The sequence below is a fragment of the Opisthocomus hoazin genome, chromosome 24 (genome assembly GCF_030867145.1).
Source record: "Opisthocomus hoazin isolate bOpiHoa1 chromosome 24, bOpiHoa1.hap1, whole genome shotgun sequence".
NCBI classification, from domain to species: domain Eukaryota; kingdom Metazoa; phylum Chordata; class Aves; order Opisthocomiformes; family Opisthocomidae; genus Opisthocomus; species Opisthocomus hoazin.
In genome coordinates, this window is record NC_134437.1 from 6795258 (window position 1) to 6819602 (window position 24345).

Sequence of the window (24345 nt, forward strand, 5' to 3'; positions counted from 1 at the left end):
CAAATATGAACCTAAATTCCCATTACAGTTTTACTGTCTAAATTACTTTTGTGATGCTGGCTAAACTGCTGCAATAACCCATCTCACTGCTAAGTGCTTCAGGAGGAAAGTTGCTGTACAAATGCAAGTGGTTTTAGAGTTTTTATAGAAGTAGTGTGCTCCCCTGGCAGCAAATCACAGCTAAAAAACCAAGAATTACTCTGGTATAAATATGAAGCACACCCTCAGTTTGCACTGATACCCCAAATTCTTTTAGTCAAGGGTTTAGATCCCCCATGTGGATTTTTTTCCTCCTCCCCATCTCCAAAAATATACCTGCGTCCCTTCTTCACACTTTTCCCCATTTTCACTGGTTACTTCCATACGCATGAATTTGGGAGGGCGTCCCGGGCGTCTGCCTGGTCCAAACCTCCTCTTTCCTCGCCCACGACCTCGGCCTCTGGCTCTGCAGAATACATAGGGCTCCAGGTTACAGACAAAGAAGATGGATTTGGAATCTCCACTGATTTTATGCATTCTTTCTCAGCATCACTATTCACCCATTCAACTCCATAACAATGGCCTGCAGCAAATCAAGTCTGAAGAAATTCTGGCAGCGAAAAAATAGGGTACTGGCTGGTACCTATTCATTTTGTGCTCTTTGAGCAATCAAAGTCCAGACCACATTAAAATGTATTTCAGTTATCGCAGGATCGAGAGGACTGCTGGCTTCTGGCAAGTCCTCTGCCATGGCAACTCTCCTACGTCCAACGCCCCAGCGTACGGTGTGCTGGAAAGCATTTTACAGCTAGACAGAACAAATGCACAAGGAAACCAATTTAAAACCTGAAGCCATAACATCCTCCCCAAAAAGGCACTTCGCCATTGATGTCAAAGAAAACCAAAGGGAAGAGTTTTCTGTGTCCAACAAAAAGAAACCCACAGCAAAACAGAGCCACTTGCTAAGTTTCAGGAAAAAAGCAGCACCAATGTCTTCTGCTCTGATGGACGTTTGTAGGTTCAGCTTTTAATAGGTCAAGATAGACTACCTTGCCAGCCCAGTGAGGAGCCAAAGCATTAGAAGTCTTGTTCTCCAAGCTCTGTACCTGCATATATCTGAGAAGCAGCAGTATTTCAATATTGTGGTATGAAATACCGCAATTTTTAAAAAGTCACTGGCGAAAAATCAAAGGCAAACAACAAGAACCTTACCAGTTTCAACTAGGTATTTATTGCCCTCAACCTACTTCTTTCGCCAAGTTTCTCACACCAGTCAGCTTCCTGGTGCCACAGTCTCACCTTCTGCTGCCAAGCCATTCTCTCAAGGCTGTCAATAAGATCTCTAGGGCAAAGACCCTTCCTTCTGCAAGTTTGGGGAAGCACCACAGTGACACACAGACAGAGCTAAAGCTTTCAGTACCTGCTGAAGAAGTCCAGCTTCTCATCATGGGAGTTGAGGTGCTGCTGGAGCTGCTCTGAGCTCATGAAGCGGCGATTGCACTCGTAACACGGCCAGTTCTTCTCTTGCTCTCTGAGAACTACATTCGAGTGGAAATGTCAATAACAGCATTTCAGTCACCACCAATTAAACGCCTCATTTTCCCCCCCCCCAAAGCCTTTCTGTCCTCTGTGGGACGTATTTCTTCCCTGAAGGTTAGGCAGACGGCGCAGAATACCCAGCAACCGCTCCATTTAGCTTTGCTTTTATCCCCTCTGCACTGTGGCATGACTACTGCTCATCACAGAAAGACAAAAGGGCCACTGGGGACAATTCACATGCACTATATACAGCGCTTAAGATTCAGCAAGATTTTTAAATATGCTCTTGTTTTAAACAGCACCTACAGGATTGTGTCTCTGGTATAATTTTGGGGAGGTCAAGGGAAATTTCTCAATCTAAAGCAGCAGCACATCGGTTTATTACACAGACTCAACATTAGACATCAAGTACAGAAACATTACTATTTCCAGCAGCAACCTAATGCTTCCCAGAAACTGAGGCAGAAGGTTAAACTTTTGTAACATTAGCACGAGGAAAGTTAGCAGTAATAAGTCTCAATAACACAGTCTAGATCTGGTTCAGCTTTTCTTAACCTAGCAGAAATTTGGCAGCACTATGCAGGCCATAGACTTGAAACTTAAGAAGTACAACACCTAACCACTATCACATTGCAAAAACTGAGAGCAGAAGAGCCCAAGTTACCCTTCCTTTCCTCCTCAGATATGTCATGGATCTTCTGGTTCACAAACTCTGCGTAAGAGGCAGCGTACCACACCTGCAGCAAGGACACAAGGTAACAAAACACTTCTAGATGCAACCAGAACTAAGAGGAATTCGTTTAAAAATGGTTTTTAAGCAATACATTTACTTCACTCGCCTCAACCACTAACTCTTATCGCTCCTTTCATCCTCAATAATAAAGCCTATTGAGATCAATATGCCCCCACTGAGGAATAAAAGATCTTTGCTCAGAAGGCATATCCATTTAATTTTAAGGTATAGCCTCCTAATACGAATGTTAATCTCACACATGGCTACCAGTAGCTCTAAAGGAAATAAGATTTATCTCTTTAGACCTGACTGTAATATTGTAAAGGATGGATGTCAGCAGAGTACTGTTACTTCTTGCACCAAGAGGAAGAGAGAAGTTTTTAACTCGGGAGATTTCCCATTTCCTTCCCGCTCTCTTTGCATAGACAATAGGCAGCAGTGTCCAGAGACTCATTTAAAATGTTTCTGAACTTCTGAAGGATTGGAGCTATACGGTCCTGCTTCCCAAAACAAAGAACCACCAGCCTGCAGCACGCTGAACCCCTTTCTTTGGAAGAGAGGACTAGGAAGCCTTTAGCAGAGAAAACCACAAGAGGCAGAAAAACAAAGTTTTAGAGCCCCAAATCAGATGCTCACATTTTGCTCAGAATCCTTGCATTCTCTCTCATTTTAATTATACTGTTCAATTAAAAATGTTCCGTTTCAGAACAGATTTCTTCAAGAAGGCACAAACACATTTTCAGTATGAAAAATCTTGGTAAGTTTAAACTTGCAGTGGGCCACAACTGTTTTCAGAGCAGCCGTGAGTGGCATTTCCAGCTCCTTCCGAGACTCACTAGCAGGTGCACGTTACCTCACAGGCATCTCACTAGCTGGACAACCAAGAAAGCCTGGAGCGCCTCGATGACTCACCTGTCACGCAATACAGAAGTTCTCAACTTTAACTGACTGATCCACCTACTCCAATCTTCGGATAAAATTTATATCAGTGTCCTACATCCTCTCAGGGAGGAAAACCCATTACAGACCCTAGGTAATTAGCTTTCAATCATCACACTAATTTTACCCCAAAAGACACATGAAGCAAGAAAAACGGTGCCTCTACAGGCAGGTCTGTACAAATTTAATTAAAGTCCGATTTCCAACTGATTTAAAAAACTGTTGAGAAAATGATGTTTGGATACACTTAAAATGGATTAACGAGGTTTCTAGTGATTCAGCTTAGACACATTAAGGGCTGATTTCAGAGTAACCAAAAAGAATCCTACTCTTCAAAACCAGAAAGTAGTGTATAAGCAGAGTCTTAGCCCTGGTTTAGCTAAGCGTGTTTAAAACAGTTTTTTGTTCAATTGTTGAAATCTGCGTGCAAGAAAAGATTTGAAGAATGAATAGTTTCCTGATATCAAAGTTTTTAGGTTGCCCCCAGTTCCCCAGAAGATGTTGAAAACGAAGGCCATCTCAGCCAGCCGCGCTGCTTTGAGCTCAAAGTAATCAAAACGTTTTTAGAGGGAACAAAAAGTAACTCACTGGGAAGTCACAACATCCTTTATCAATTTCCACATGCAAAGTTTCAAAAGTTCCAGGAAAGCCAGGTAAAGTGAGAGACCACAGTCACTTAAGGCACCAGAAAACAAGTCAAGGGCACACAGGACTAACTGGAAAGGGCATCCAGAACCATAAAGAATTAGACTGCTGCAAAAAAATTACATTGCATCAGTAAAATATATGTAGTGTAAAGCATGACAGTGATAGACAAATCATTTACATACTTTAATTTTCAACTTCATCATTTTATACCAGAGGCAAAGCTCGTTTAAAATGCGTATGTCGGTGGCTAACTACTTACTGACTTGAGTGACATTTGATTCAGGCCATCACGTCCTGTATCAGAAAAAACTCTTTACAGCAATCGCTCCTGGCCCTTGAAGATGCACTCTAGCAGCAACTCTAAGACATCATTTCATCAGTAGAAAAATGAGTCCCAAAACATGAGCAATGCCATACCTTGAGTTCCTGCTTGGGCTCCACGTTTTTAATGGTTGTGTAATAAATATGGTGGCCGTACTGATACGCTACCAGGTTCTGTTCCAAATGGTTTTGGGCTGGACGCACAAACATCATCCAGTTGCAGAGAGCCTCGCTAGAAAGTTCAAACCACAGGTCCTCTTGCAAATCTCTGTCTTTTCTGTCACCCTTGTCAAGAGACACCTGTAGCAAAATCCAGTTACATGTGACTAACTGCCTGGCAGCAGGGTCAAAAGAATCCAGGTTTCTAAAAAAACTACCACGACCGTGCAACTTTAGCTACGCCTTCATTGCTTTCCTAACGTAAATGTTCTCTTTGCTAACAGGGATCCAGAAACAGGCAGCGCTTCAAAAAACACTTGAAAACCATTAGATTTAACTGGAGAGACACGATGGACCCTTCCACGTCATTCCAGGGCAAGAGGCATTCATTCAAAGGGTCAGGCACAGTACTTCACGTGTGGCTACAAATGAGGCAACGAAAGGAGCCGCAGCTTTAGCAGGCTATAGGGCATCAGACGTTTCTAACTGGCAGATCCACTTCTCCTTTCATTTGCTCACTCATGACACTGCCCCAGACTGGAAGCAACGCTTCTTTTGCTGAACGTCATTTGGGTTCCCGAATCTGGCTGCGGTCACAACTTCCTTGTCAGACACTGACCATCAGAGAGCAGCGCTCCTAAGACTGTGGACCTGATCTCCAGCAAATAAAGGACCAATTCATATAATGAAACCAGTAAATAACTGGATAAAAGCGTGCCAAATCCATTATACCTCATGCCAACAAGTTGTACGAGGAGGTAGAAAAAAAGAGTCTCCTCTGCATCTTGCGGGAGAGAGGAGGAGAAGCAGAAAAATCGTATTTTTAACTGAAGTTACAGCATGACACAAAATAATGCTGCAAAACATCCTCAGATGGGGCAGCTCTTTTTATGTCCAGATGCTGCTTCAGCCCTCGTGCGAGTGATTCACAGCATTCCACGTTACACATCCTATATATCATAACACCATAATGCCAGAATATTCACCATGGTTATTGTGTCTCCCTGAACAGCAGATTTCAAGCCAAAGCAATCTGGGTATTTCTAAGTTACATTCAGAGATGGATGTAAATCCGGTGAAGTAACTCATTGAGGCAGAGCAACACATTCATGAATATCAAAGCTCAAGCACAAATTGATCCCTCTTCTCTCGCACACGTCCCCCCTTACCTTCAAATGGATATAGCAGTCTTTGAGTTCCGTTTGTCTAACCAGGGGTCCTTCCACAGGTCCAAACTGCGTGCGTTTGGGGATACGCCTTTTGGAGAACACGCCTCCCAAAAACCTGTCTATATAGAGCACCAAGGGGAGGCTGGCTCTGGCCCTGGTCAGCACGGGCCGGTTTGGGATCGGGTGCAAAGGCCCGTGTTTTGGACACACAGAGGGATGTGCGTTGTTACACTCTTCGCACCCTACAACACAAAGTCAGAGAGGACACGACTGTTCAGGCAGACGCTCACACACCAGCTCAGAAGAGACAGCCTTATCTCTCTCTAAACATCTCTGGCTCAGCTATAGGACCATTTCTTCCAACAGTCTGTCTACATTTTTAAACATTAGAGAGGGCAGCCTCCTGCAAAATGAGGAACAAAGCAGCTCAGGGACTCCACCTAAGACAGCATCTTGTCTTTTTAGCGAGGCAGCCAAATATAAGCATATATTTCTGGGTATAAAAGGGTTTTCTTACTACTGCTAGAAGCTGAACGGTTTTTGACTCTGTTTACTTGAGGGCTGATGGAGGGCAAAGAAAAAAGAGGAGGGTTAATACACTGCACACTACTTCATACGCTTACACAAATCATTGGGATCAAAGGGTCGAGGTGGATCCGGATCCCATTCATCCATGTCAGTGTCTTCCCCATCTTCTTCCTCATCTTCATCCTCATCATCTTCCTCTTTTGTTTCCATCCTTCCCATTTGATTCTGCAGAGGTGCCAAAGGGTCTGAACCATCCACTGCCTCCATAGGAGGTAACACTTGGTTATGCACCGGTAGTGATGCCTGAGAAGAGAATTCACAACAAACAATCAAAATTGATTCACGAGGGAAAAACACTCTTACAAAGACGAGCAATGAAGGTTCTTGCTAGTCTACCCTTCCTGCTTCCTTTGGTAATGGAAAGGGGGACAAGGCAAAGCACAGTGATGCTATAATCGACTGCCAAGCGATGTTTCACATCGCAGCTGCTGACAGCCTCACTCAGGACAGCTCTGTGCCCCTACCTAGCTCTACCCTGTCAAGGGCTGACTTCTCCAGAGAAGAAGCCGAAATCAGAGAAGTTCTGGACCCTCACAGAAGGTCTGAAACAAAGTCCAGCCTCTGAAAATCATCTGGAGCCTAAAGCTGTATTTTAGCTTCTTCTGCAGAAGCGCGGGAGTCCTGCGCTTTGGCACATCATCTTCTCTCCTGTCGTACAACCCAACAAAAACAATCCCACAGAGCGCACATGTAGAGATCAACGAGGGATGAGACAACACGAGGACTAGATGTAAACTATGGGACATGGAAGACAACTGAAGGCACTGTATTCTCTCACTAAAGTTGACCCCTTTCTTTCCCTACAAAAAAACCCACAAAAATTAGTTCAAGTGCACTGCACAGACCATTCCATCGCCCACGCCAGCTTCTCAGGCAGAGAACAAGAAATACTACGCACAGTGAAGCTGCCTTAAAAGACTGGCAAAGAGACCCAGTGGATGTTGGTCCTACGTGACAGTGAGCATTACACCTTCCATTAATTTTGCTTTACAAAGCCCAGAATAATATTTTAAGGTGGTTGCTCAAGACAGAACGTTCTGCAGAACAGGTGTCTCTGTATACTGTCTACATGATCTCTCCTGAAAAAACCCCACACGCACCATGGTGAGAGCATGAAACACAGTACAAGTCTGCACTACAGCCCTCTCGCATCTCCTCCCGTATCACTCAGACATGTTTCATCCCCTGAGACAATGGAGCAATGAAATCAGTGTACTTGTACATTTAAAAGGAAAGGGTGCCTGGCAACTTACTCTATCTGCTTGCGGACCCTGCTCCAGAGCCATTGGCTGGGGGGATTCGGCAACGTTGCCGAGCACGGACAGGTTGGTGGGATTCATGCTCTGAGCAGCAGCAGGCAAGAGCACAGTTACCTAAAATTATAGGCACTCATTTTAGCACTGCGTCATTTCCATCAGTCACTTACATACGGGCAGTGCCCTGCATGCAAAGCTCCCTCGAGTCCTACACTAGGGCGAAAACTGCAGCATTTTAACTTTTTTTAAATATGGATGACAGACTTGGACAAAACCTGCAGATCCAGAGACAAAGGGAAAGGCTTCAAAACTCAGCCTAGGTTTTGCAGCTTTCGGGTTTCCCATCTCCCAATTTTGGCTTTAAATTGAGGTCCTGTCTAACCAGGGTTGTTCTCTCCTTCTCTGGAGATATTCAAGACCCGCCTGGACAAGGTCCTGTGCAGCCTGCTGTAGGTGACCCTGCTTCGGCGGGGGGGTTGGACTAGATGACCCACAGAGGTCCCTTCCAACCCCTACTATTCTGTGATTCTGTGAAACTCCACTAAAAGCATGTGTGAGGAGCTCTTCAGCTCTTGGTAAAGCCAGTGATACGTGGCCTTTTTCTCTTATCTCCAAAATTACTTTTTTTGCAGGAAAAGGTAAAGAAGGAAAAAAAAGCATCTCCTCTTTTTGCCTATCTTTTTCTCAGGCCAACCAAGATCCATTATAAAAACAAGACGGTGTATTGACCTCATTGGAAGATCAAGCACTCAAATGACAGGATTCCAACAGTTTTCTTTACGTTACTTGGTCACACCATACATTTTGGTTGTTTTCATACTCATTCTTTTGTGTAGTAACAAGCAAATCGATGCATGTTACCATGCTACTCCCACCCATTCAGCAACAAAACAAAGCAGAATTAAGATCCTAGGAATCACCTCTCCTGTCTTTGGTTTCCTGCTTATCTATACAGGAATTTGCACCCTTATCCCACATGATTTTTTGTCCTTCTCTACAGCTGACATCATGTGGCTTCTAGTTTGTGCCTCTGACTGTTAAGCAGCTTTTATGCTAAAATTAAAGCCCCTGCCCCTCTACAGAGCACTTAATAAATATCATATAAGTCTGAGAACAGTGAATAGTGCCAACATTGACGGAGCAGACAAGGAAATCCATAACACAAGCAGATAGTCTTAAATTTTCAAATCTAGTTTTGTTTAAAGAGGTGTTAAGAGTAATTTATGGAACTGCTTAAAAACTACAGCAAAGAGACTCCAGGGAACCGTGTGACAGCGAGGAGGAAACCGCCAAGGCAACAGCTGAACCAAGCTGTCTGGTATTGACATTTCTGATACCAAGTGGCAAAAGAAAAAGCATCGTTATTCATTGGCACACCTCCAGGTCTGCCAGCAACAAGAAGTTCACACAAGCTTGTGTCTATTTGTACCTCATATCAGCATTTCCTACTACTAATCACACTTCAAACACATCCTTACTTTCACTTCCATGCCAGACACTGCAAGGAATATAGGCAGTGTATTTCAAAACCTTTCCATTTCTTTTTAAGATAAAGTTTCTTTTCAAAGACAAGAGTATCTTCAACTATTATTTTAACATTTATTGTCAGTTCAGAGACGTCCCACATGAAAAGCTTTCGTACAAACACCTGCAAAGGCAGGAGCTGCCACAACGAAGGACACACAAACATCTCTGCTGGGACTGCTGTCACAGACAGCGTTGGCAGGGAGGACGGGCTGAGGACACACAGACAAGTGCTCATGCCCTTGATACTCAACGTGGGATAGTAACAGCACATCACCTCTGCGGTCAGCGTCCTTCGTACCGCACGTAAGGAACCTCTACTTTTAATTACATCTAATATTTATTGGTTAAATGAGCTTTAAGACAATTAAATAGGATTTTTTGGCTTCTTAATGCAAGGAAACTGACATGACAAAAAAAAATTCCAGGATGACACTCCAAATCCCTCCAGAGAACTGGAAGTACACGGGTAACACCTTTACTGTGTCAGTCCTACCGTTTCCTGCCTGTACCTCGGTTTAGGTGGTCGTCTTTTAGCAAGAATAAAATTTACTTTCAGCACACACTCAACCCTTCCCTCTGCTGCAAGACTGTCAATAAATAGGCATTTTCATGACTCTGTTAGCAATGATCCAACACGTCAATTCACACACGCCATTAAAGACTCACCAAGCAGTAATGACTAAGTCTCCATGAGAAGTGAGAAATTTGAACCAGAGATCTAGATCTGAAAGCACCTAGACCCGATTACCACAACACAGTACCCAAAGATACTAGTAAAAGTTAATAGCAAAACTTTCACTTTCATGACAGATGAAAAAAGAAAAGTCATCAAAACTTTTATAACCACAGGCTCCAGGTTTTTTTTTCTGTTCCTCAACCACTAGACACTGGCAAGCACATCAGACCCGAGACACCCTGGTAAGGTAAGGAAGCCAGTAATTTAATTGTAAAACCTGAAGAAGTTCATTTCCTGTGAAGTTTCTGGTAAGTCTAGAATCTGATCCAAAATTTCGATCCCTTGAGAGCCTTTTATGAATTTAAAGGCATTTGGATCAGAATCTGTATGAGGACCCAGTCTCTCCCGAATGATGTTAAAATACAGTCAGCCACACCAGCTTGCTGGCTTAAAGGCACAACGTTAGAGGGTTTTTCATTATATCTGGGGCAGTAAATTAATATTTTTGTTGAACATGAATTCAAAAACCAAACACCTCAAACTCTCTACCTTTTTATTGTCATTCATGCACAAACTAGTCAGGACAATAGTGGCTTGTTATAAGCTTTTACCCCTGATCACAGGGATGACAGTACGTGACCAAAGGCTGCCATCTGACCAATTCAGAGATCCCTTACTACGCTCTAGCACCACAACAATGTCCCTTTACCTTCGGTGACAGTTGGCTTATAGTTTCAGGCCCAAGGAAAACAGTGTCTCCCTCTTACCTGCTGGGTGGTGGCATCCTGTTGGACGTAAGCCACTTGGGACGGATCTGTAAACAGAGTCTAGACAAAGTGAAAAAGGCTTATCAAACCGGCCTCGGGGTGGTTTGCTCCCAACTCACCCAAAAGTCACCCTGCCACCAAGGAGTGATGCACATCTCATCCTTTGCCAACTTCTGCTCTGCCTATTACCACAGCGGACTAATTCAACTTACTCAAGTGAGCTTACAAGCACAGATATCAAACTAAAATTTGGTAGCGCTCCATAAAAAGATAATACTGTATCTATCTGGCACTTATCTATACACACTTAAAGTGCTTCCCGGGATTGTTATAAATTTTTTTTAAAGTACAGAAATCATGTTGTCAACATGAAATGCTACAGAATGAAATTCAACAGCTGTATGAAAGCTAAGTAATACTTGAGGGTGGGACACAAGATAACTATTAATTTTCTCTTTCTGCAAATTCACAAGAGTGCCTCAAAAGAAAGCACGCAGATATCCAGCATATCCTACATGTAAACGTGATATGGCCAGGATGCTGCATTTTTAATTTCAGAGGAGACATGCCTATTCCAGTATTCTTACAGTAGCCTGCAAGAACAGCCCTGATGGGAGGGCTTCCCCCTCCAAAAAGCAAGACTCAGATGAACACTAAGTATTGACTGAGGTCAGACTTGCTTACTGTGCCAAAATTTGTAATATCTGAGCTTGTAGCAGTCTGGCTCCACCAAAATAAAGCATTGCATAACAGAAATTCCATTAGCACTTAGATAATTTCACCTCAGTTGCAAGGCAGTATCTTAACACACTTTCAACAAAATAACATGCAGAGTTTTGGAGTTACTTGGTCAGTCACTTCCCGGGAGATACCCCCTCAAAATACCTTATCCTCTCAGAACACCCCACCACCGAGGAACTGCTTTCATGTAACAGCTGAGAGCTGCACAAGAGCAAGGCCACGCCGTGCGAGGCTACGCCAGCGTTGCTGCGGGTGTCGAGTACGTGCGCTTTGCAGCCCCGCTAATCCCTCCTGTCAGCAAAGACATTATAAAACATTCTCGACAAAGCACGCCTGCTCCTCCTCCTCCTTTATCTGTCCACACAGAGGTACAGATGCATAATGTATTAACCCCATATAAATACATCCTGTCAATAGAATAAAAGCTATTTCATGTAATTATGAAGAGGAAAAAGAACCTAGGTCTATCAAATCAACAACTTCTCTGAAGGGAGACTACAAAATTAGACTGAATACACTGAGATCCCCTGCAAAAAGACATGACTGTTATTGTAACTATCAATTATGAGAACAGCACTATGCAAAACAAGGACTCTTCCAGAAGACACACAGATTACTCTCAGCATTTTACTGAATGCAACAGAGGCTGAATTTCTGGAGAGATTATCCCTGTTTTGGAAGACACCTTTGATTTAATTATAATCTCGTCCACCTCGAGTGAAATAACCAGCGTTTCATAATTCATAGCCTCGACATCCTTTGATAACCCCATTTGCACATCAGACAAACAAACAGCACAAGGTCCCTGTTCAGCAACGGGCAGATAAAAGCGTTAAGAGCCAACTGCCTGCTATTTTCCAGTCACATCACTCGGCTGGTAACTGGCTTTCATCTCAAACAAGATGGTTTTGTTTTCTAGGTGCCAAAACGGGGTGGGCTCAGAACCACACATGCCTGCGTAGCTTCCACGGGATGGATGTAAACGAGCGTGTGCTCCGAGGTGTCCACGGAGGTGTAGGAGGTGCCATCCGCCGTGTAGACCACTTGCTGCGAGGGACGGTCCTGCTCATCACTGTACACGATCTGTGCCACCGTCCCTCCCTCAGGGACAAAGTGCACCTGGGGGAAAAAAAACACAGATCCTGTACTGAAAGCGAAACCTCGGCCTAGGGGAAACAACACCAAACGCACGGGTTGCAAGGTGCCTTGGAAATCAGAGAGTACCTTGTGTCCCAACCACCTAGGCAATTGTTTTGAAAACCATTAAAAACTCACTGTATTACCTACATTTAAAATCTCAACAAGTTATGCAGGCAATCTAGAAATCTGGACATAAACTACCATCAGTTTCTGGTTTTACCCTGCATTTTAACTCAAGTCCTGACTGGTATTAAGGGCACCTTCCCATACTTAGCTCTTGGATGATGCTTTGAAAATTCATCTGAGAAAGAAAGTCTGGATTTGAGCTGGTGTATCTATGGGATTTATTGGTACATTGTTTCCCTCCATTCTCATATTCCTTTCTGGATTTATGGTAATTACTTCATTCGGCTAGTTCTGTAGTTGGAGGCAATTTTTTCCGTTTGATGAACGGCTAACAGAATCTATTAACTTTGATATTGCTTCAAGTAATAGTATTGCACCTATCATAAGGCAGCAACAGCCTATGTTAGATTGCTCCGCTGCAATACGTACATGCAGTATCAGTAGAAAACTCCACTATTTAAACAGAGAAACCTATAACTGAAAGCATTAAGCAATGATTCCAAGGACTACTGGGACAAGTTCTGTCTAGGGCAGCAGTTTAAATCCAGACAAGTTCATTTTGACAGAACATTGTGATCCTAAGCTGACAATTAGCGTCCTGCAAGCTAGAATACTTAATTACTGTGCCAATAGGAACATATTTATCTTCTGACCCCCTTTACGTGCTGAAAACCTTTTTCAGCACATGGGAAAAACAGGACAGTTAGCATGAAACCTAGTTTTAGTATCCATATTCGTATTCACATAAAATATGTAGCTGTGACATCATTTTATTTACTCTGTTTCACCTCTTTGCTCATGTTTCAGAAGACACCTGGCACTCCCCCGTGCATGCCAAGTGCCCATTCCGTACAATAAATCCCCATGCAAACATTCCAGTAAGGATGGATGCAGCGTTTCACATTTGGAGAGCACTCTGCAAATACTAATTAAGGCTTACAACTGCCATGTCCAAACGGTACTGTTATCCCACTGCACAGATAAGGGGACACAGGCCACCAGAAACAGCCTTTCTTCGCAAATTTCCAAGCTGGAAATTACCAGTCAGAATTTCTCAGCTCATGGGTCAAATGACATGCAGCACCCTCTTCGTAACATATTCAAAAGAATAAATCAATTTACAGTCTTCTGGAAACTCTCAGCTGCATTGTCTCAGAGACAGAGGGACTAGCTGCATACATCAGACTCCAACTGTATTAGTCACTACAATTAACATTTCTCCCTTCCCCACGACCCAGATGTCTGACTGGAATAAAATATGCATATTACTTTCCTCAAGGTCCACCCACAGCTCCAACCAATTCGACTGATGCCATCAAAATGGGCTGCCACAGACCACAGATTTTGTTAATATTCATTCATCTGAACACCCTTCCACTTTCCCACACGGTTATATGTCTATTTGGACACTGAAACTTCTACAGCCACCGGCTGGTTTCGTTTAGCTGGTTTCAGATGTCTGCGTACTCGCTGCTGCGGTTTGCACAGCTCGTTTTCTGAAGCTTTAATCCAAGATCACCACAGGCCCAGTTCAGTCAGAGCAGAAACCGAGAGCTCCAGAAGGCACTAGTCACCTGAGCAGTGTTCTGTTCCTGCTCAGCAGAGTCAGCCCACGCCTGAGGACTTTCCTCTTTTGAGTCCATCTCCTCCCTGCCGTGGTGCTCCATGATGAGCGATCTACTGGAGGAATGTCTGGCTGAAAAAATTCATCTGTTCACTGTGTTTCTACTTCCAGCAGGCAAGGTGATCTTCAGCAACATGGCTAGACAAGGAAAAAAAAGGAAGATATAGAGATATTAAAACAAGTGTCACACACAGAACAGAGGTATGAGGTATCATTATCAGCTACTGCGCTGTAGTAACACTTCCCATGTCCTGTTAAGGAGGAAACAAGTCAACCATTGCTACAATCACACTGAAGGATTATACCGAACACCTCCTGCACGTCTTTCCTTGGCCACAGCCATCCCAATATTCTTCACATTGTCCTTTTGGCACCTTAACACCCAGAAATCAATGAACGATGCAGAAAATTGACCTTCAGTTTCCAACCAGAAAGAGCTACATTGAGAGATGCATCAGAGGTTTCTCGGTTTGTCTGAAAGAGGTTTTGTTCAAGAACAAACTGGCTTTACACTTAACAGGCAGCTTTCACCCTGTACTAAACCTCAGTCCCAGTTGGTATTCAGGCAGTGTTACAACAGACAACTTTTAGCTAAAGAACAATGAAACTTAAGCTCTAATTCACGCGAGCCCAAAGATCCTGACAAATTGCTTCCAAGCTAGGTTTTATTCACATCCTGCAATTTTATTGGGGCCTCTCAATCTGCCATTGGGAATCTCAGAAGTCTAATTTACAGCTCCGGTGATTGGCTTAGTCAGTGGTTCAGCACCTTCCCAATCCTTCGTCTCTAATGTCATATTAAATCACAGGCCCAGGAATTAGCATGAGGCTGAGCCCATTTCATTTTTTCAGCTAGTCCAATTAACTTTATTTTATACTGAGTGCCTCGCTGGGCTGATCCAACGCCAGCACCTCGTCTGTGCACCAGGAAGAAAGCAGGCAGCTCCTTGCTGACGCTTTCATTTGCATTTTAAATGCAAATTATTTTAGTCATAATTTATTCCCATAAATGCTAGCAGTTGGCTTGTCATTCACTAACTAAAAAAAGATAAGGAGGGGAAAAAAAAGCATCAGGCACTTTCTGCCTTCTGCTGGTTTTGCCAGCAACAAATAAGCTTTGCAGACCTGAGCACTGACTGTACCGCTGGTCCTGGCCAGAACGTATAAATCACTAGCACAGAGAAGTCTCAGGCTAGCGTCACTGAACCCCACGGTGAAAAAAACACATATTACTTCCACACATACAAAGAAAAACAGTAGGAAAGGTATTTCTGGGCATCACTAGACAGCAAATCATGCCATTATTGGTGACTAGAACCTAACGCTTGCTTTCTCGTGCTGAGCAACACGGTACCCCTGTGCCACGCGGTCCCCCACGCAAGCAGAGACTGAGGAGCGGTGCGATGGCTGTCGTTAGGTTCTGGGATAAAGGAACAGAAATGCTATCTCTATTAATATGACTCGATACAAAACATCCAGGAAAAGCACTGAGGAGAAAAGGAAAAAAATACATGTACCTGCGCACAACGCTTTAGCTAGGGGATCTCATTAGCATGGAAAAATGAAATGCAATAAACAGTCATTAGGACTGATAAATACCAGCCTTCCTCTCCACATGTTGAAAGCCAAGGTCATTAGCAAATAAATATTATTTACAGATATATCTAAAATACAGCACACACAAGGTCCAATCTATAAATAATATCCTCCATCCCTACGTAGCACCTGTTAGCCTGCTATCTCAAAGCCGCTTGTTATGTTATGAAGGATTAATTCAGGGATTTTCTCACACCTAATCCTACCACTTTCCCTGAACTCCATCGCGCCTTTTATCAGGTATACCATCACCAAGGGGTCTAGAACTGCTGTGCATTTATGTCAGTAACCATTTGAACAACAACTTTTACATAAAACTAAATGCCTATCCTGTTGATATTCTTTGACTGGTTTACCCCAAACAGCTTTTTCCCCCGACTGTCATCATTAATCAAGAGCCAATTCGGGTAATTACACTAACAAGAGCCAGTAGGTTTAATCAATTACCTAATTGCTCAGAAAAATAAAAATAAATGCTAGAGGTTTCAAGTTTGGGTTTTTTAAAATATAATTATCCCGTTAATAAGAACATAATTAAATGAACCAGTGATTGAATTGAGAAAGGCACGGTTCTCACTAATTCCACACGGCGCAACAAGTAGCAGAATTTTTGGCTGACCTTCCCTACAAGCAGATATTGAAGGTCTGAAGGAAGATGCTGACTCACTCCTGCAGACTCCTTTTGGCACTAATAACTTACAACTTGAGCAGAAGTGAGACCAAAGGGTTCAGACGGGTCTTCAATAGACAAATCTGGGTGTCAGGATTCATATATGCCAAAAAAATGGTACCAAAAAGTTCGAAGAGAAAGCAGAACACAGTAATTTCAAGTTCTGCCATGGTTCTAAAGCTTAGCACTAATCTCAGGGAAAAATGCAAGGCTGAGCCAAATTCAGTGACTCTGTGGTGCAGTTTCTATAAGTGGTGCCATTATTGCTGTTTTCCACAGAAATGACAAAAATACACTACTCAGCCCGGCCAATTGTGTAGCAATAACAATCAGACATTATTAGGAGCCGCAGGATTTGCCGATGCTTTCAACTTCTGTACTTCAAAATACACCCCAGGACCTGCCCCTCTGGTATGCACTCCTACCAAAGATTGGATCTCCGTGAATGCTCATCATTTCTGTCATCACCAAAACACACAGAAAAGCACGTTTCCGTGAAAACGTGGACGTGCCGAGTCAGAAGTCGGTGCAGGAGCAGACAGGCCATGTCCCAGAGAGGTCCCGAGGACAGGCAAAGAGGAGCCCAAGGCAGGAGCAAGCGTTGAAACCTAAGTGGCACGACAGCTAACAGTGAGACAAGACCTGCAGGTAAGGTCAGGAGCTGGAAAGCACGATCAGCTCCAGAGTCACCGCCAACAAGACTGCCAGGAAACAGAAATACTCGACTAAGTTTTCCAACACTGGTGACAGAGAAGAACGAAATAACTTTGCTCACAGGTCCTCCACAGGACCCTCTCCCTCCTTAATCCTGCATGATCCTATTTTCTTCTTTAAATCCCCCTCTCAATATCCATTACAGCTGTGACACTGACAGCCACAGTGCCTCGAGATTTTAATGATTTCCCTGTGGTCTTCTCTCAGCAGAGACATCTCACTGCACAAGCAAGTGGCAGATGTCCAGCTCTGCACATAGCCACAATGCTTTTTTCAAATTAGCTACAGAAGATTCGTGATGAGCACATTCAGATACACAGCCTCTACTCTAAGCCTGTGAACAATAACAATTTGGGAGATATAGGTAAAGAAAATACTCTCTCAGGGGGTCTAGCTGGAAGCTCTCGGGTTTTTTTTTTTAGCAGAAATAAATGTGAAACTTTGGGCATTAGCATTGCTAAACAGCTGGCATGCAAGGCAACACACTCTGCTTGTCTCTGGTTGCTCTCCACACTGTTTGCCCACTGATTACCCTTTGCAGTCGTCGTTTTTTCTCCCCATATCTCGCACACATCAGGCATTCTCAGACAAACACCTCAGTGGCGAGTTCTGCAGTGTCCAAGAAGGGACACACAGGTTAGAAGACCGACCACCCATTGTATTGACCTCAGTTCTGTCACCACCCCAGCTCTGCATACAGCCTGGTAACTGTCATGCACATGACCAAGAAGCAATGCCAACATGTGAGATGCTAAACCATTTACAGAAATTGTGAGGACAGCATTTTCCTCCCCAAAATAGCAGCCACGCCTCACCCAGTCCATGCCGGGTGAGGACACAAACTGAAATGGTAATAGATATAAATATAACCCAGTATCACACCAGTACGCCAGCCTGCAGTGTGTCATATGCAATGTCAATTAAGACACAATGTCAATCAAGAACCCACAAAACTCGCTTTACTTTGAAAGAAACACACATCTAAATTGAACACTGATGTTACCCTGGACACGTCCAAATTGCGGCGCGCATCCTGGCACAGAAAATACCTACCCCAGTGGAAGACAGAGCTCCGGCAAACACAAGTCAGAATGAATTTATCTGAGGCAGCACCCATGGGTGCTGTCCTCGAGCTCGCTGTGACGTGCCCACGTTTTTCACAGGTAGAAGCACGTGCAGAGTTGGGAAGCGACACTAGCACACCACTGCACTTCTCTTGGCGAGACTGAGCAGGGCAGGGAACACCCTGGTGCTAACCACAACTAAAAAGCACCCGATTCAGAGCTGGAGCGCAGCCAGCGGACACGCAGTGCAGGGTAAGCGCTCTCCTACATGTCCGCTCCCCCATAATAACCAGCTGTCTGCCTCATCAGGCAAGCACAGGTAAATCCACCACCTCCTCCAGACGACACAGTATGCCAGTCACATTTACCTACCTCTTCTCAGGACCCTCTGGGGACCCGCTTGGTGTCAGAGACCTACGGCCTTCCTCTTCAGTTCTCACCTTTTACTTCCAGTCCAAAAATCTCATTAACGGCGAAGCTTCTGCTCTGCAGCTCCCGACGTCTGGAAAGTGTCTTTGTGTCACTGTCGCAACGGTTTCTTCATCTTTTTTGAAATCTCATTTGAAAACTCCTTTTGACCACCCTGATGCGCTCTAACCCCTCTCTCCTGTTCCTGCAGCACATGGTTTTCTCTGAAGCTGTAGTATTAAACCAGCAGCTTTCCCCATTCACTGCATTCAGCTCCGGAGGATGAGAAAGCCCCATTCAGGGGCAAAGATTGCAACAGCAACGTCCTCATTAGCCTTGCTGTCCCCAGCAGAAGACCCCTCACCCTCAGCCACCACAGCACCCATGCCACGTCACCTCATAGGTGCCCCTGTGACCCCTAACACCTAGGGAAGGGGAATGAAGGGCGCTTTAAGAGAAAAGCTCCAATAAAAGCAAAGCCACTGATAGTTTTTTATTTGGTATGTAAGAATTTTTGACACAAGTCAAATATAGTGAACTCCTACAGTGCTTCAGAGGAAAGCTCAGGTCTGAAATTCAGAGAAATGTATCACCAAAAAAAAAAAAAAAAGATCAGCAGTAACCATGTTTCCTTGGAATACCTGCTATTAAGGAAAGACAATTTCTTTCAATGCTGGGACTACACGAGAAGCTACATAGTCAAAAACCTCTGGGCACTTCATCTGCAAGAGCCTCCTCAAGTCTAGTTAAGGACATTCTGCTGAGAAAGCATCCAAGCCTGTGGCTGCCAAACATTCCTTTTTGTCCCGCCTCTGGGATGAAAAGAATGGGGGAATATTAAAGCCGGGCAAGGGGAAAAGTCCACCACCCTGCTCAGGGAGCCATAAAGCCACTGCAGTATCTCAAATGCGAATCCACTTTACAATAATGGTGCATAAAACAGCTAATGTGATTTACTCCCCAGCGTAAAAGAGGCTTGCGTATAGACTGGGGTTCCCTGCAGCAATAATAGCAGGGGCTATTAGCTTAATCCTTTAAGTACTGAGCTCACTGACCACTCTTTTTCACCCCCAACCATCTGCAAGGACAGCAAGAATCGTTAGGAAAGGGGGTTTTTTTACGACTACAGGTCTTCCTCCAGCTTTTAATATGAAAATGATTTATTAAGCTCAAAGGGAACATCACATGTGTCTGCAAAAAGCTATATCCCACACTTAAGTTAATTACCCCAGCTTGCCTAGAAGGCAGAGCCGGTGCATTTCCTGAGCTCCCTTGGCAAGAACGCGCCTTCATTGCAGCAAGAAGGTTTCTAACCTCATTGAGGACTGAGTCACGACCGCCGTCTCCTCCTCTGCATTTTCATCCATCAAAAGCACGTATTGTTTCAAGGAACCCTGGCTCCGGTGCCTTTTGGCTGAATGTTAATAATCAAGTAATATATAACCACAATATTTATGTTTTACTGGTGAGTTAGAAATGGAAATCATACAAAGGGCTGGGGCAACGAAGATTATTTATTTCCACAAAAGGAAAAATGGCTTCCATTTATTTAGTCATATAATAAATAGCAGAGCTCAGCCAAACACAAACTCACTCTTTACTCCAATTGTGCATAAAGAATCAATCTATCCACATCCTCACGGCACATCCATCACCAAAGCAACAATGGGCAGGAAGAGATCTTAGATCTCCAAGGCCAGTCCTCCGCTCCTGTGTCCACCACGTGTAGCAGCCCTTTTCCTAAAGGGACAGTGCCCAAGCACCAGAGGAGACAGCAGGACAGTCTGTCGCAACTATTCGCTCACAAAATATCAGATAAGTCGCTAAAATTCTAACTGCTTCTGCCACAAAACAGAGGAGATAATCAAGGACTCCGAGCACTACTCAAGAGGAGAGGTCAGCACACTCCACAGGCACCAAGGGCTGGGCTATAGATTTGCTCAGAGATGCAGATCCCTAAGGACATCTTTGTTTAGTCGTGATTCCTGTGTAACCGACAGTTTCTCACAGTGTCTGTCCTTCACCTCTGAGCTGGCCAAGCGACAAGTTAATTCTATTTCCATATATGCCCATGCTGCTCTTGGTCACCTCTCTTCCCATTTGCTCAACACCTACACATCCACTCCAGCAGCTAATTTCTTCCTCCTATCCTCAGCCTCCTGCATGTGTGATCACATTCTTCACATCATCTTCTTCCAAATGTTTCACACTCTAAGGCCCCTACGATATCATCATCTGTTACCATCACACACCACAATTCTCAGGCTGGAGCTACTTGAGGCAGTGACCCTGACTACTTCACTGATTTTTTTTATAAATGATAGAGGGAGAAGTACGATAAAGCAAGAAAATGGGGAAAACATATATTTGAAGTACAACACAACAAAAAAGGAAAATAAAAGGTCTGTATCAAAACCTGTGCTAGGCTGCTGTGTATGGAACCTTCGAGGCAGCGCTCTCGGGTGTTACTGAGAGCAAACAGAACCGTTCCAACACCACCGCTTCGCTCCGTTCCCCGCCAGCTTCTTCTTGCCATCTTTTCAGTCTCCTCTCCCTCCTCCCGCTCAGGCAGCTCTTCCCAAAGCCACCCTCAGAGGAGGAGGTTGTTTCCCTTCCGACAAGCGGATGGTGCTGCTGCTTCCCTCCCTCTCCTACCCCTCTGCATCTCTCTTCTGAACTAAATCACCTATTTTAAGTTCTTAAAATCCAGAAGACAAAACTACCTGGTTTCTACACGTTAAAGAAAAAAAAAAAACAAAACACAACTTGTGGCTTTCAGAATAGCTGCTTGTCTGAAGTACTGCAGGCCACGGAACAAATCACAGGACATCAGAAGTGGTGGGGACTTAACATATAACACTAGTTACTGGCTACAACACAGATTCTATTTCTGAGCCTTTTACTGGCATGAAATAAAAGTGACAAATACACCCGATCTCCTGTTTAAGTCTAAACAAAATTCACAATACTAAAACAGCCCCTGTAATTAGCTACACTTAGAAGGCAATTAAAGTTCAGTTTACACAGCTGACAACAGCTGCAGGTGGTCAGAAACACACTCGAAGTAGCTGCTGACTGCAGAGCAAATTACCATAAAAGAGCTCATCCAGTGATTTTCTTCACAGGTTAGCAGTAAGGGTGCCAGAGGAGAGCAAGCAACAACACACACCCATTTCTCTCCAAAAACAAACTGTCAATTAGTCAACCAGATAATAGTAATAACAATTACATCGATATCTCACCCTATAACCAAGGTAATAAAGCAGTCTTCATTTTAAACACCTCACACACAAGAGAAGCAGGAATACAGCCAAGTGCCAAAAAGCATCATCACAATTCAGGAAGAAAGCTCTCCGTGTAAGGACTGACTGGAGAAATACACCCTCTTCCATTTTTTTCATCTTCTAACTCAACCAATAGATGGAAAAAAATAGAAGAAAATTCAGTCATTGAAAAAATAACAGAAGGAAGCTGAAGTTCAGTAGAGTCTCTGTTTCCACTGAATCTCTGAAGCACTGATAAGCATCTTACAGACAGGCAGCTTTGAGCTTGCCCATTCTTTCAGGGCCCGTAAGAACGACGCAGGTATCAGCAAGACATTCGACAGGTTGGTGCACAGATACAAAGCAGGCATCGCAAATACCGACCCTTCCTCTCGCTCTCAGGGCTACGAAGCTCAGCAGCCTAAACCAGGTTTTCAACTCTGACCTACAGGCGCCTGCGAGACCCCTTCTGAGGGCCTGCAGCGAGCAGCTTAGAGGCCAGAGGAGACCACGCATAGCTGGAAATGTCTCATGCAGGGAAACCAGCCCTATGAAGGGCGAGCTGTCCCCTTAGGACGGGTAGGTCTGAAAGACGTAGCACCAGGACCTCATTTTTCCATTCCAGCTTAACGATTTAACAAGCTCCCATTAACAAGTTCTTCATGCAACTGCAGTACGATGCAGCAACTCAACACCAAACCCTAGTGAGCAAGAGGTCTGCAAGACCAACCAACCACGTGTTATAACCGTATCTCACACCACAAGAACAGGCCTATTTAGCAGAGGCAACCACCAACACAGGCACAAAGACCAACGCTAGCTGAGCAGTGGCAAACACCACAGCTTAAGCTGCTTCCGCTCGCAGGCGGGCCTTGCTCTTCCCCTCAGGGGATGGGACCACCTCACACAGCGGGTGTCAGCAGAAGGCCCGAACCCACCGGCCCGGTCCTGCTCTGTCCTTGGATGAGCCCATCCACGCAAACCCCATCCGGGCACCTCGAGGCGGCGGGGTAATGGCTGCCACCCCTCCACACCAAGCCCCAGGCCCACCCAGACGACGCAGGCGCCAAAGAGCCCTCAAGCACCGCCTGCAAGCACCTCCCCAGGCAGCAGCCCCCTCCCTCTCCTCAACTCCTCTCGGGCTGGACTGCGGGTCTTCCCCACCCGCTCTCCCTTATATACCCCCCGCGCCCCACCACCGCCATCGCCGGCAGCCAATCCCAGGAGGGGGCGCGACGCCCCCCTCCCCTAACTAGGCCAATGGGAGGCAGGGGCGCGAGGCGCGCGGCCAATCAGGACGGGCAGGTGCTCCCCTCCCCGCCCGCCCGCTTCCCGCCACCGCTCCCCAGTGTGAGGAAACACCGCGCCCTCCTCCCCCCCCCCCGCCCCGAGAAAGCGCGAGGCGCCACCACCCCCCGCCGTGAGGGCGCCCAACGGTCAGTCAGCCCCAACCACTCTGGCCTGGGGGGGGGGTGAGGGGGGGGACTGGGGCTGGCAGAGGAGAGGACACAGCCCGGCAGCCGACGGTAGGGGAGCTGGTCTAACCACGGGGCGAGGGGAGAGAGCGGCCCAGAGTAATGGCGGGCGGGGGGGGGGGCGCCCACAGTGAGGGGGAAGGGGGCAACAAGATGGCTGCAGCACCCCCCCGCCACTGAGGTGCCGGGGTCCGGACTGTACCATCCAGGGAGGGGGGAAACGGGGGTGGGGGCAGCCCCTTCTACCTCTGTCCGGGGAGGGTGGGGGATCCCGGCTGGGGCGGGGAGGGGGGGGGGAGCGGACTGTACCTCTTCCGCGAGCGGGGAAGGGAAATGACTGCGGCCTGCTCCCCCCCCCCCACTAGCGGGAGCGAACGGTTTATCCCGTCCCCAGCGCTAAGGAGCCGCCAGCTCCGGGCGCCATCTTGGGTGCGACTAAAACAACAAGTCCAAAACCCCCGGCGGGTCCCCGCGGCGCCCCGGGATCGGGCTTCCCTCCCGGACCGTCCCATCGCGTTACCTGAGGGGGTCCCGTGCGGGTGCCGCGTCCCGGCCGCCGCCGCCGGCCCCGCTGCGGCCCCAAACCCCCCCACCTGTCCTCACCTCACAATGGTAGCTGCAGAGCGGGAGGGGGGGGGAGGGGGGCGGCCGCCCGGACCTCATTACCATAATCTGCCTGGCAACAGGTCGCGGCGCCGCACGCTGATTGGCTGAAACGCCTCCGCTCGCGAAGACGGGGCACAAAAAAATCTTCGAGGAGAGACTCGGAGGCGGCCAGGTCAGGGGGCCGGGGAGCAAGGGGGAGACCCCGATCCGAGGGGAGGGGAGGGGGGGGGAAACCCCTGCCCGGGCCTTCACTCCCCCCCCCCTCAGGTTTCCGCGACCAATCAGAGTGCCGCTCTCATCCCCGCTCCTCTCCTCCAGGGTCCTTGCCGCCAATCAGAGCGCGCCTCTTATCGCGGCGCTCCGCCCCCTGCTGGGGGAGGACGTGTTGGGGGGGAACGACGCGAGCAGCGCCCCCTGCTGGGAGGGCGGGGGAGTGGACGGGGCGGGGCGCCCCCTGCCGGCGGGGAGGTCTCTGGTGATTTATCGGGGCGGGGCGGCGCTGCCGGGGGTCCCCCCCTTTTACACAGCGGGGAGGGACGGGTTCCCTCTCCCCGCTAGATGAGGAGGGGAGGCCGAAACCCCTCAGCGGCTCCCCACTGCCATGCCCCTCGGAGTGC

At 46.2% G+C, this 24345-nt stretch overlaps 1 protein-coding gene across 8 annotated transcripts in view; it reads right to left on the bottom strand.

Moving 5' to 3' along the window:
* Nucleotides 1–23858, bottom strand: part of PRDM10 (PR/SET domain 10) — a 43314-nt gene extending 19456 nt beyond the window's left edge. The window contains exons 1-12 of one of the 8 annotated variants that reach the window (XM_075442524.1): nt 19699–22876; nt 18349–18589; nt 13883–14070; nt 11997–12161; nt 10302–10361; nt 7329–7448; nt 6111–6318; nt 5488–5729; nt 4256–4459; nt 2183–2255; nt 1400–1517; nt 316–445 (exon numbers count right to left, since the gene is read on the bottom strand). In XM_075442524.1, the coding sequence (XP_075298639.1) occupies nt 316–445; nt 1400–1517; nt 2183–2255; nt 4256–4459; nt 5488–5729; nt 6111–6318; nt 7329–7448; nt 10302–10361; nt 11997–12161; nt 13883–13975 (1413 nt within the window). In that variant the 5' untranslated portion in view covers nt 13976–14070; nt 18349–18589; nt 19699–22876. Of the gene's footprint in view, nt 1–315; nt 446–1399; nt 1518–2182; nt 2256–4255; nt 4460–5487; nt 5730–6110; nt 6319–7328; nt 7449–10301; nt 10362–11996; nt 12162–13882; nt 14071–18348; nt 22879–23642; nt 23748–23788 lie in introns of those variants that run through there. The other 7 variants (XM_075442526.1, XM_075442525.1, XM_075442523.1 and 4 more) reach the window with 7 other exon arrangements.
* Nucleotides 23859–24345: the final 487 nt, after the last annotated feature.